The sequence below is a fragment of the Vidua macroura genome, chromosome 6, assembly GCF_024509145.1.
Source record: "Vidua macroura isolate BioBank_ID:100142 chromosome 6, ASM2450914v1, whole genome shotgun sequence".
In the NCBI taxonomy this organism is placed as follows: Eukaryota; Metazoa; Chordata; class Aves; order Passeriformes; family Viduidae; genus Vidua; species Vidua macroura.
The window spans coordinates 51,644,068-51,657,721 of NC_071576.1; the positions used below are offsets into that span (position 1 = coordinate 51,644,068).

At 44.9% G+C, this 13,654-nt stretch overlaps 1 protein-coding gene across 3 annotated transcripts in view; it reads left to right on the forward strand.

Annotated features, from left to right (window-relative positions):
- Positions 1 to 584: 584 nt before the first annotated feature.
- TUB (TUB bipartite transcription factor) overlaps positions 585 to 13,654 on the forward strand; it is a 90,098-nt gene continuing 77,028 nt past the window's right edge. For all 3 annotated transcript variants that reach the window (XM_053979594.1, XM_053979595.1, XM_053979596.1), the window contains exon 1: positions 585 to 949. In XM_053979594.1, coding sequence (XP_053835569.1) covers positions 912 to 949 — 38 coding nt within the window. In that variant the 5' untranslated portion in view covers positions 585 to 911. The remainder of the gene's footprint in view (positions 950 to 13,654) is intronic.

Consider the following 13,654-nt stretch of genomic DNA (forward strand, 5'->3'; position numbering starts at 1 on the left):
CAGGAGAGCTGCCGGTGCTCGCGGCCGTGCCAGGGCTAGCACAGGCGGCTGCGACCACCAGATCCCAAAAGCTGTCATCACTGCAAGGCATCAGTCCGCTGCTGGCAAACCGAAACCATGGATTCTCCCTTAGGGGCCGCAGTAAACTCTTACTAACAGCCCCCAGGCCTTGGTTCCTCGACCATTTTGGGCTGAGTTGCTGCAATTTATACATTTTGGCGGTGGGCTAGGTTGAGAGGAGCCTGCGTGCAGGCTGCGCTCCCCTCGCACCTCTCCACGCCCCGGTCAGCCGAGGTCTGCCCGGCCAGCGCCCGACTCATGGCTCGGTCTCTGCCGATGCCAGGGCGTGCTGTGCCGTGCCGTGCCGAGCGCAGCCCGTGCCCCTTACCCGCGTCCGCGCCGCCCGCATATGCCCAGCGGCGGCGCGGCTGACGGGGCAGGGGCGGGCCCGGCACGGAGGGAGGCTCGGGTTGGCTCAGCTCGGCTCGGCTCGGCGGGACCCGCCTCGCCCGGGCGATGCCGGAGGGCGGCGGCGGCGGCGGCGGCGGCAGCGGGGGGGCGGGCGGGTAGCGGCAGCGGGGACGCAGCGCTGCTGCCCTGCCTTTCCCTGCCCGCCGCTGGCCCTTCCCTCGCCCCTCCCCGCTCCGGTGCGCGACTCAGCCGCCGCTCCGGGCAGGGAGGAAGGGCTGGGAGCCGCCTCCCGCTGCCCCCGGCCGCCCCCTCCCCATGCAGCCCAGCCCGCCGCTGGGAGCCCTCCCCGGGGGGATGTTTCTGCGGCCGCTGCCGGGATAACCGGCGCGCCGCCCGCCCCCGCCCGGACGGAGGATGCTGGCCGCGCCGTGGCGGGTTCCGATTCGGGCAGCAGCGGCCGCGTCCGCCTCCTCGGCTCCGGGCAGCGCCGCCGGGGAGAGATGAGTTCGCGGCACCAGGCGGACTGGATCCCTTACAGGTAGAGGGAGACCCCGCAGGAGGCGGCGGGTGGGGCGGAGGCACCGGGGATGCCCCTGGGCAGGAGCCGCTGCCACTCGAGGGGTCCCCGCCGGAGCCCGCAGCTCAGTTGCGAGGCCGGGGCGGCCAGACCTCCCCGGGGCGCAGCCGGGAGGTGGTGGGTCCCGCTCGGGGGAGCGGATCGCGGGCCGGCCCGGTCCGGGAGCGCCCGGTCCCGCCTCCCAACTTCGAGTCGGTGCCGCTCTGCGAAGTTCGGGGGCTGCTCTCGGGGCGAGCTGTCAGCCCCGCGGGGAGCGGGCAGAGCGCGGAGCTGTCCTGCCCTGCGGCCCCGGCTCGCGGGCGGAGCGCTGCGCTGTCGGTGGCGGCTACCGCGCCTCGGGCGCCGGCCCCGCGCTGTCCCCGCCGGCGGCGGCTCCGGGAGCGCGGCTGCGGGCGGGCGATGCGCGGGGCGGCCGCGGCCGGCGGTGCCGCCATGGCGGGGAGCGGGATCGCCATGGCAGCGCCCGGCCCGCGGCTGCCATTGGCTCCGCCGTTGCCATAAGCTACGGGGGCCGCGGCGCGGCGGCGGCGGCCCGGGAGCCCCGTGCGTCAGCGGAGTCGGCCTCGGGTGCGCGGAGCCCCCTGTCCTTCCAGCCCTGCAGCCGTGCCCTACCCCGAGAGCCCAGGTGTGGAGTGGGAGCATCCGCGGCTGGATGGAGGGAATAGTTGGTGTCAGACTTGCCGGACTGAGGGGAAACCGAGCCAGATATTTCGCTGCGAGCGGGATGGGCTGTTCTAGTAATAGACCCCTTTCCGAATCTGCTATTCTGAGTACATTAACATTATGAGTTTGTTTGGTTTTATTTTTAGTTTTCGTTAAAGTGTCTTTTTCAAGCTGAATTTTTACAGAAGGAAATCACGAGGGGTTTAACAAGGTGCTCTGAAAACGACAGGAAGCATGTTTCTTTCATTTGTTTGGTTGTAAGTGAAACAAGGTAGATACAGTAACATAGGAAACGAGGACACAGTCTTATGGTGCGCCAGGTTTAGGTTGGACACAAGGAAAAAGTTCTTCACAAAAAGGATGATTGGGTATTAGAATGAGCTGCCCAGGGCAGGGGTGGTGGAGTCACCATCCCTGGAGGTGTTTAAGGAACGACTGGATGTGGCACTCAGTGCCGTGGTCTGGTTAACACGATAGTATTCAGTCATAGGTTGGACTCAATGATTTCAGCAGTCTATTCCAACCTAGTGGATTCTGTGATAAACCTTTTATTTTTGTTGGAATTAAAAATATATGCAGAGTGCACTTTAAAAGCAGGACAGCTGCTTAAGCAGGTCAGTTGTAGTTTGCCACATTCTTATTGACAGTGCTTGTAGCAGACATGTGCCACAATAAATGCAACATGAACACAAATACATCACTCCGTAATACAGAGAAAAAAAGCCCTAAGATAACTGCACAAGTGGAACTCTCCTATTTTGATATGTGCACATCATAGCTCAAATCAGTAGAAGAATTAGAAAGAAAGAAAGAAGCATGATTACAATGAATCTAAGAATATTGCCACTCTCTCAGCAATAGCACTTTAAGCCCATGCATTTTGAAAAGATGTAAGGAATTGGCAATAAGGCTTCAAAAATGACTAGTGGATGCATTCTGATGCAATTTGAAGCCTTGTAATGAGGACAGAAATACCAGAGGAACAGTTGTTCATGGTTAATCCCAGCAGCAGTGGAAGAGTTCCTCTCTTCTCTCACTGTACACAAGGCTCTGCAGAGGCCAATGCCAAAACTTTGCTGAGGGGTTTTATAGCAGTGGCCTCAAAGAAGGAAGTAAAACATTTCTATTTCTGCTCAGTGCAGCACGAACAAAGGGAGACAAAGCAGCAAATCTCAGAGAAACACAGATTTGATGATACTCTCAGATTTTCTAATATAATGTTATTCTTGAATGTTAATGATGTGTTTATGGTCAGAAACTGCTGAGGACTGCTCGAAACCAAAAGGCAACCAAACCACAGTTCTGCTCTGAAGTGTCTTTATTTAGGCTTCTAACAGTGTTCTCTTGAGAAGCTGACTTATTTTTCAGTCTTCAGAGGTAATTTTTGAGTTAGAGGTATATCGTTGCAAATCTTATTAGACTTGCATGTGTGAAGCATCTTCCAAGATCCCCTAAACATACATGGCCAGGAAGCAATGATTTCTGAATGCATGTGTGACTGAATTTACATGTGAAAGCACTGTATGAGTAAATTAGGTCAAAGTACCATTTCGAGGGAGTGAAATATACAAGGAGAAGGAGAGACCTGATGTGCACCTCTTGGAACAGATCATCTTCTCTCTGAGAGCAAAATGCTCCATGCTTATCTGCCCTCTTGCTTCACATTCTTGTTTACTGTGGTGAGTTCAATGGTTGCTGACTCTCAGAACCCAGAGGGAGGTTCAGCACCTTCTTTATGGTCTGGGTGGCATGTGACAGCCAAGAGTGTCACTGCTGCTTGTGTGGGGGACAGAGCATAGGCTGCTGGGCATGCTGAAGTCTGGAAAGATGTATCCTGGCACTGGAACATATGTGCAGCTATATATCTGAATTAACTCAAGCAGAGAAGGCTTGTATTTCCACTAGTAAAATGTCATATTTTTCCTTTCAAGTGAAATGAGCCAGAGGGAGTCAGTTCCATGTGTGTCATGTACAATTCATTAAGCAGTCCACCTGCATGTCCACAACTTACAAACTTACACTTCCCCTTTTAAGATGCTGAAAACATTTTGAGTGAATTAACAAAAAAGAGTAGGCAATTTTTTCAGTGTCAGTGCTAGCTCATGCTGAGGTCAATAAAAGGTTCATATTATTTGTGAGTTTGTGATTTCAGTGTTTTGCCCTTATGTCTTTTCATCCTCTCTTAAGTATTCTGCTTTTGAAATGTTAATAGTCATAGGATGAGATTTCATTTCACTAACATTATGAAAAATAATTGGGAAGCTGTTTTTTAAAAGTAAATATATTGCATTTATTTTCATGAAACACATATCATAGATAGAAATTTAAGTATGTAATTAAGCACTTATATGAAGCTGCACACGAGGTACAATGAGCTAGGAATTCTTTAAATTGTACCTGCTTTTAACAGTGTCTCTGCTCTTTATTACAAAGGGTCAAAATAGTTTAGATGCAATTAAAAAAAAAATCAGTTGCAGTCCATGTAGCTGCTCCCAGCCCCAAAAGTGGTTTGCAATGGAAGAGTAAGGTGTAGCTTCTTGAGGAATTATGTTCTCAAGCATAGTAGTGTTTTCCTTTGGTATCCTTCAGCAGTTTCTAGTAGAAAATACAATGCAGAAGTGTCTGGGAATCATTAAATTCACAGGAGTTCAGGTTTTTTATTCAAAAGTATGTTTTTGTTTAATATATTTTTCTTGAAGTCATTTTTAATTTATAGCATATCTTAAATATAACATACTCGTTTTTATTTTATGCTAGTGTGTCTTGAATAAGTGAAGACATTCTTCATACTATAAAACTGCAGTCAAATAAAACTGCTGCTAGGTAAGATGAAAGTATCAGTAAACTCAGTTACAGTAAGGCCCCTGTCTCTATTATTATTATTTGTTCTTATGTTTTCAGCTGCTTCTTTAACAATAAATCTTGATCCTGTAACTTTAAAAGTAGCATTTACACAACCAGCTAACCTGTTCCATGAGAAATATCTAAACGCCACCAGCTGAAAAACCCAATCCACACAGGAATCAATTCAATGCAAGTCCTCAGAGTACTCTGTAAAGTATGTGTGCTGCTGCTGAGCCTTGGTTTGTGTGGATAAACCTGCCATGGCCAGAGGGGACCCCATGAACTGTGCCCTGGTGGGGCCTGGCACTTGGCACTGAGGGCACTGAAGGCGCTGAAGAGAGCAGATCACACAGCCTGCATTTGCAGTGGCACAATATGTCTTGAAATGTACATGATGGTGGTAATAATGCACATTATTTTTGTTTGTGACAGGTTTTATTATGCTCAATTTTTGTAGCTTTCATGAATTTGCTCTGAAGTTTTAAGGCTGTGCTTAGATATTGCAGCTATAAACAGTCACAAGTTATTTACTTGCAAAGGGAAGGATTACAGTTGGAAGAAAATTGTGGAGCACAGCTGGGTTGTAAATTCATGAATCATTGCAATTAGGGCAGATAAGAAGATTTCTGAGAGTGTGATGTGTAAACAAGTCCTGGAACAAAAATGGCCTTGAAGACACTCATTTCTGTGCATGTTGTTGAGGTAGTGGGATATTATAAACCCTTAAATTGTGGCATTGTGAAGGCAGCAGTGCAGGTGGAGGGCTCACCTTGCTGCAAGGTGCGGTTTGTGACTGAGAGCATTGCAATGCAGGCAGGCTCACTCCCAGCCTCCTGCCGTAGGGAATGGCATAGATAATTTACAAGAGCTGCTTTTTTTAAAGAAAGGAGTTCAAACACTGTGTCTGTCCTCTTCTCTGAAACAGGCTGTCTTGTCTCAGGCTATTCAGTGTATAAAATTAGCCTGGTCATGTGCTTTTAAAACATTTAAGCTAGAGCTCCTCCTTAATGGAACTCTGTGCTCTTGCATGGAGTGTTCCTGCTGTGGTGGTTTGCCCATCATCAGTGTGAGGGAGATGTCAGAGGCAATTGCTACCCCGAAGCTGGTAGCCTAAATCAACCAGGCAGAAAAGAGAGGTGAGGAAAATAAGTATCCCAAACCGTGGAGGTTGCAGGGTGTTGGCTTAAATGGAAATGGGACAAGGCTCAAGGGAGAAGAGCTGCAGAGCTGGGTGTGAAACCTCGCTATCTTGTGCTTTGCAGTGTGCCAGAGATGGATTTAAGAAATGGGTTGAAGGGGCTTTGCCACCCATTGCACAGGCCTTATGACAGTAAGTGATGCACCAGTTGTCCCAGAGCATGGCCAGCCCCCACCACCTTTGCGGTATCAGCAGCCAGATTGAGATGAAAACTGATTTTTTCACAGACCAGTGGATTTCTGGTAGCAACAATCATTTGCAGGTTCCTGGCAGTGACAATCATTTACAAGCCATCTGTGCCAGATTTGGATCACAGCCGGGAAGTGGATATGAAATGTAACGTCTCTCCTCTTGTACTTCTCTGAGTCGGACAGTTTTGATTCTTATGCCTGAAGCTGTTTGGACATTCCCTGGAGTGGCATCCATTTAGACATGCAAGCAGCAGTTTTTCTGGAAGGTGGTACTTTTTAGCTAGTAACTAAAAATTGCCATTCTAGAGAGCTGGATTCTTTTCACACTTCCTCCTCATTTTTCTTCCTCTCACACTAATGACTTATTTTCTAATTCATGCTTTTCTGTTCTTTCTACCAATGAACAGATTTCTTTTTGCCATTTTCCCTACATCTTGCTCTTCCTGCTTCTTCTTCTGTTCTTTTTCCTACCTTGAGATTAATCATGAAAATAGAATTCTGTCTTGCCAGCTGTATGGTGCCTGCAGAAGATACCCTTCTCTGTAAACATTTGCTATTTAATTTGTATTTTATTGTTTGTAGCTCTTAAAGAAATCCATCCCAACTTCTCATTGTGTTACTTAAGTAGTTAGTACCTCTGTGATTTTTTTAAATCTGAAATTATTTATTTTGTAGATTATTGAGAATTAATTTCAGTGTTTGCAGTGGTGTATTCAAAGATTAATGCCTTAAGCATGGATATTGCAATTGATGTTTATTTTGTATCTCACTTACTGCTGAACATTTTATTCCTGTAGTATGTGAAACCCAGTAACTGGGACTAGGAGATGCCCTTCTTGGTTACAGGTCTGTGTTATGCACCGGGGGTGGCAGGGACAGAAGAACTGTTTTCCCAAGTTTTTGCAATCTCTTTTATCTTGATGTAATGGCAGGGCGATGATGATAACCAGCAAGTTCTGAGCACTCTCAGCTGAGAGTGTAACACCTCTTTGGGCCTTGCTGTCATTTACATAATGCTAATAATATGCAGGTATACAGCAAGGCAGTCTTCAGGCTGGAAAATTTTCAGTTTAGAAGGCAGGTACAAGGCAGGGGCGCAAAATGCAAGTGGAAAGCTCAGGGTGATTGCTGGCATGTTTTTTTTTTTTTTTTTGCTTTTGTTTTTATTGCAGGCATATGATCATTAGCTTCTTTGAAATATCTGTTCTTAAGAAAATGGGAAGTCAGGGGATATTGACTTAGATAAGGAAATGTGCTCTCAGGGAAGGGTGTATAGAGTGTACAAAGGCAACAGTGGGAGAAGGTAGAAAGACTGGAAGAATTATTTTGGATGAGTACACATCATAAAAGATGAAACTTTTTTTCTTGACATAGTTATTTTATGCCAGGTTGTTTCATCTAACACTTGATGGCAATGTAATTTTTGTAGTTTACGTTTATGTTGTGTAGCTTCGTGACATTTAAAAGCATGGTTTGCTCCATAATTAAATTACTTTTTAGATGGTTTTGTATTTTATTCTTTTATGTTAATAAGAAACTAAAAGATATCTTTCCTTTCCCTTTCAGTGATTGCAGCAGAAGTAGGTTTCATACTTTTGTATTGCTAATAACTTGATTACTTATTTATCTATTTTTTTATCCTTAAAGAGAAATGGTGACCCAATTGAAAACACTTCCTCCTTCACAGAAATACAGTAGGCCCTGCAGAGAAGAGGAGAGTAACTGCTTCTGCCAGGACAAGAACTTTGCAGCTTTGGTGCTGATTTTGTACATTCAGACCAGCATCCTTCCCCCTGAAAGCAGGGATGCTGCAGGATGAGCAGGACTAAGGCTGCCCTCTGCCATCCGTGCAGTTGTGTGGTTGCTTGCAGGGAGCTGTCACAAAGAGGTGGCACCAGAGCCTTTCTGACTTAGAAGGAGGTTAGACTGGTGCCATCCCTTTCTCTGAGCTCATGTTTTAGCTGAGCAAATAAGGGTGAGTGATGCGTAATGCATGAATATCACAATGTGCTTGTGAGTGACACACTTACCTTGCTCTCTGACAAAGCAAGTGCCCCAGTCATTCTTTCTTGAAGTTGAGTTCTAGCTTGGATTCTCAGATGTTTATGGAAATTAAGTCTTGAATTGCAAATTTCAGTGGAAACCTCGTGATCCCTGTTGTGATGCATGTTAACACAAGCCTGTGAATATCATAATTCATGATTACTGTAACTCATTTGACACAGGTAATGAAACCACAGCATGAAGTTTTTAATGGTAATTTCAATTCCAATCACAGTTCTAACTACCAGCAGATGAGATATTACAAGATGAAGAAATTCCTTGATTAGGTGCAAATGATGACTAAGATGGAAGTTGTATTTGCAAGTAAAATACAAGTACATTGGTATTTGATCTACAGTTAGGGAAGGGATCTGAACAGTCCTGTCTTTCAAATTTGGTATCAGTTTGAAAGCAAAATGAAGTTAAAGGCTAGGAATTTGCATTAGCTACTCCTGTGCTACAGCAAGAAACATAAGGAAAACAAGTCTGTTTTTTTTTTTTTTTTCAGAGCAGGTTGTTGCTAGCCCATGTTACTTACTACAGCAGCATTTTCACTTGGCTGCAGTAACAGAAACAAAAACAAATTACATTGCATCACGTTGCAATTCTCACTTCTGAAAATTTGAGGAAATTATTGAATGTACTGTGGAAATTAAAGAGTAGATAACTTGTCCAGACAATGACTTAGACTAACTGCTCGGATCAGGCTGAGTGGAAACCAAAAGACTAAGACACATACTGTACCCTGGAATTCATCTCACTATTTTTGGCAGATATAAATTCCAATACTCAAGCCAGGAATGTGAATTTCCATTAAACAGTGTTTTGCAAACCTAGGAATTGCTTCAAGTCTTCTGTGCTGAAACTTAAGCTCAGTTGTATGGGTGAATAATGCGTCTTTTGGGACACTGCATCTGCAGAGCAATGTTAAATAACTTTAAAGGTGTCTCTACACACCATTGAGTTAGACCTTGATAATAGACTCTTCCAGGTTACTGAATCTTAAATCACTCCACTGGCTGTTGCTGCAGATTTAAAAAGTCAAGTATAAAGTTTTAGAGAAACTTTCTGTGTTTGCTCCAGAATACCATTAACATTGTTTTATTGTTCTTAAGGCAGAGCTCATGTGCCTCTGTATGTGGCATATTGTTACATCTCTGCCATCATAAAATCATTTGGTCAGAAAAGATCTCCAAGATCATCAAGTCCAGCCATTTATCCCACATTGTCAAGCCCACCACTAACCCGTGTCCCTAAGGGCCACATCTACACAGCTTTTAAATACCTCCAGGGATGGTGACACCACCACTTCCCTGGACAGCCTGTTCCAAGGCTTGACAAATGTTTCAGTGAAGAAATTTTTCCTCATATCTCACCTAAATCTGACCTGGCACAACTCTGAGGCTGTTTCCTCTCATCCTATTGCTAATTGCTTGGGAGAAGGAACCTCCACCTGGCTACAGCCTCCTTTCAGGTAATTGTGGAGAGCAGTAAGGTCCCCGGAGCCTCTTCCAGGCTGAACACCCCCAGCTGCCTCAGCTGCTTCTCACAGGATTTGGCTCCAGACCCTCCACCAGCTCCCATTTCCCTTCTCTGGACTTGCTTCAGCTCCTCAATGTCCTTTCTCAACTTAGAGGCCCAGAACTGGACACAGCACTTGAGGTGTGGCCTCACCAGTGCCCAGCACGGGACAATCCCTGCCCTGCTCCTGCTGGCCACACTATTGCTGATGCAGGCCAGGATGCCATTGGCCACCTTGGCCACTTGGCTCATGTTAAGCCTGTGTTGCAGCCCCCCCACTCCTTTTCCACTGGACAGTTTTCCAGCCACTCCTCCCTGACCTGTAGCACTGCCTGGGGTCATTGTGACCCCAGGACAGGACCCAGCACTTGGCCTTGTTGAACCTCCTGCTGCTGGTCTTGGCCCATCAATCCAGCCTGTCCAGATCCCTCTGCAGAGCCTTCTGCTCTCCAGCAGATCAACCCTCCCAACCAGCTTGGTGTCACCTGTGAACTGACTGAGGGAACCCTTGATCCCCTTTTCCAGATCACTGGTAATGGGTCACATCAGAAATGCACAAGTGATTCACTCCTTCGAGCAAGGTGCAGTTCAGTCTGGGAGGAGCTGGGGACTGCCACATTTAAATTGTTTCCAGTATATGTGTTAGATTGTTTACAGCTAGGAATTGTTTACAGATGGGAATCTGCCACAGCACAGTTCACAATGGGAATATAACTTTTAATGTAGAATCATCATCTGGTCTGAAATAAGAATATTCATGTTTTGGTTATTAAAAGAGCACTAGCCACCTATGAGCCACCTAATCTAGGCTCTGGCTTTTCAGAACACTAGGATAATTCTTGGATCTGCCAGGTATATTATTTAAGAAATACTTTATTAATACCCAGAGAAACTGGGCCATCATATCAGAACAAAAAGATCATAACATTGCTAGAAGTTTGAGGCATCCTGGAAGATGCCTTTTAAATGTTGGCTATTTCAAATAATGATATACTTCAGTATTCTGGCAGTCTTGATACAGCTTGAAAAATTCTTAATTACCTCCTTGGGGCTTGAATATCATTCTCAGAATTTGAAGATCAAGAAAAACCAGCACAGGAGAAATTTAATTGAAATTAAAAGTCCTTCCTAGCTTCCTTCCTTCCTTTCCTCTGTCCTTCCTTTCCTCCCTTTTTTCTTCCTGTTATTGTTCCTGGGCACCCACTGTTTTTTATTAATTTAATAAAATTGCCTTAGGATTTGCAAGATGTAGGTTGTTCTGAGTAGTATTGGAAGGAAAAAAGTCCTCATATCCTGTGCACCTTGAGTCAGAGTGATTTCCAGATTATTCTGTTGGAAAAAAATGTGGAGGTATCTTTGCATAAGATGGAAAGTGGGATAAGCAAGTTCAGGTGTTCAAGTCTCTGCTCCTTGTTTCATTCTTTGAAAGGTGTTTCTAATACCTCAGATGAGTGCCTGGATTTTCAGATTATTTGTTGATGTGTGCTGGGCCCAAAATTTTGTTCTGAAACTGTGGAGGTCATTAATTTTATAAACTTTGGATTTGATAAATTGGTGTTCTCTTACAAAGATTTCTGGTAAGAGAATCCAGTGAACTCTAGACTTGGAAGAAAATATTTTAAAAGTTTAGGAAATTAATTTTACTTACAATAGCTGTAGTTTCTGAAAGCTGTCCTTTCATTGATATATCATCAAATAGTGTAAGCTATAACCAAATTGAAGGAGATAAACAACTGGGAGATCACTGGGAGCTCACTGGGAATGACTATCCCAGTTTATTGCTTGTTGTATTCTGTTAAAATATAAAGTTTTGAAACAGAAGGTTTAAAACCAAGCAGAATAGCTGTATTTTATCTTTAGGCTGGTATAGGTCTTTCAAAGGATGGAATGCTATGGCTGTCTATGGCTGGATTTTCAAGAGTGCTCAGATTCTGTTGAAAATACTTAATGTGGTGGAATGAGAAGGGAGGAGGACTGTTGTGCTGCCGAGACAAAATGACAAACAGCATGCAACATAATGTAGTTTTTATGTGTTCTTTGGCAAAACCAACTACTTTTCTTCTGAAAAAGCTTATTCTGAAAAAAGATGTAAGATACATTAGGGACACAGAGATTTTCACTGCATTGTGTGATGGACTGTAAATATGCCCAGTTGACATTGTGAAGCATCCTCAAAGTAAATGTCTGTGTGTTGGGCTGAAAATTCAGCCCAAAGGGTTTTATTTTATAGCCAGCTGTGCAATATTGCATTTGCTGTGGTCTTGGATGAACAGTGCCAAACACGAGCACATATTGCAATAAAGAGTGAACAGAAGGATGTTGTTCTGTATGGTTTTGCTTTTCACTTTGCACTTGATGACATCTGTCTTGTTGCTAATTTTTCATGACATGGCTATGATACTGTTTCTATTTTTTTTTTGTTTTCATGCCATTAGAATAGGTCTATGACTAGCAGTGATTGAGCCATTATTAATAAATCCCTGAGTTATTTACTTTGGGAAGTGAAGGCATTTGTTTTCTTTTTACATCATTAAATGCCTGCCTCTGTTTCCTAATGATACTCAATACTTAAAGAAGCTTGTTTTCCTTGTTTCTGTGGTTCTTTTTTATGTGTGTCCTCTGTACCTGGCTGATGTTGGTTTTGGGAGAACAGTTGATGTGCTGCTGGGAGAGTGCCTGCACATAGTGTGGCTTGTGTTAAATTTGACAGTCAGTGGCAGTATTTCTTATAATCTTCCAGCTCTTCTTAAATTAAATCTTTCAATAATCATAAAGCAGATAAATATTTGAGCAGGATTCTAGGTCTCTGCTGCCATCCAAGAACTGTCAGCAGCAGTCTTTCTACAGTAGATTCCAAACTCAGGAGGAGGTCCTTCTGTCAGCAGGTGGGAGAAGGGGGAGCAGATGTGTTCCCTGGAGAGCAGCCTGGTTTGCCAGCACACAGAGCTTCAGAAGGGTAGGTGAACAGTCTCTGGTCACTGCTGGGGTCACTGCTGTGGGTTGGCAGTCCAGAGAGCCACCCTGTGTGCTGCCCAGTTTGATACTAGTGAAGATAAGAGTGGGTGCACTGGTAGTGTGCAACGCCATCCCACAATGGTAACACATTTGGAGGCTCTCATACAGAAAGCTGTTGCTGTCTTATAAATTTCTAGCTAGCTTGGGCCGGCCAGCTTTATTTCCATAATTCTGCTGAACCTCCTTACCCTGTTCCAGTTTTGGTAGAGGTCCTGAGTGAGCAAGGAAATTGAGCCCTCTGAGTCTGACAGAATGAAGCTGAGTGACATTCCGTGGATGCTCCTTCAGGCTGAAATGGCTCACCTTGTATCCTGCAATAAACACAAACTCATGGGTTGTGCACTGAAGTATTAGAGCTATGAAAAATGTGCCAATAACAGTGATCACATGCTGCATCAATTAGACCTTCTGTGCAGTGGGCAATTAGTGTTTCATAAAGAAACCAGAAGATACACAGTCATATGTATTTATCAGAGAGGAGAAGAAAACATCTGCTGGTGTATGTTTTGATTAGACCCAAAGGGGGAATCTTAGCTTCACTCCTTTTTAATGGTCCAATAGCTAAAATCATTCTTTCTGCCTTACTTAAATGCATTTGGAAATAGCTTCCCACAGTGCCTGAAGTGGTTTAATTACATCTGATATGGTTAGAAGAGATCTCCAGCTTTGTGTTCCAGAGCTTCCTCTAGCTGAGAGGATGCGTGCTCGCTGATTACACATTTGGTTGTCTCCTTTGCCTGGCATGCTCCTGGTGATTTACAGTGTGGCTGTGGCTCAAGAGCTCAGTGGGACAGCCCCTTGGTGTGCTGGATGCACCTTGGCATTGTGCTGGAGTGCACTGTCAGGCTTGTGACTCACTGCCTCGTGTCCTGCTTGGTGTGGAACTCCGGGAGAGATTGCGAAGAAAGAGATGTATTACCCCTGTGTTACTGATAGGGACCCTGCATATACAGAATTATGGCTTTTCCAGGATGAAAACTCAGTAGCAAGACTGGGGATGGAATTATATTTGCTTTAACTTCCACCCTTCTTTCCCCCAAATAAGATTATCTTCTTTATTTCACTTATATTGCTCTTTGTCAAATCCAAAGTGGGCTAGTGACAACTATGCATAAAAAAAATGAGCCCAGTAAATTTTCTTCACAATATGTTGCTGTTGGAAGGAATCTTCTTATATATATATCTGTAAGA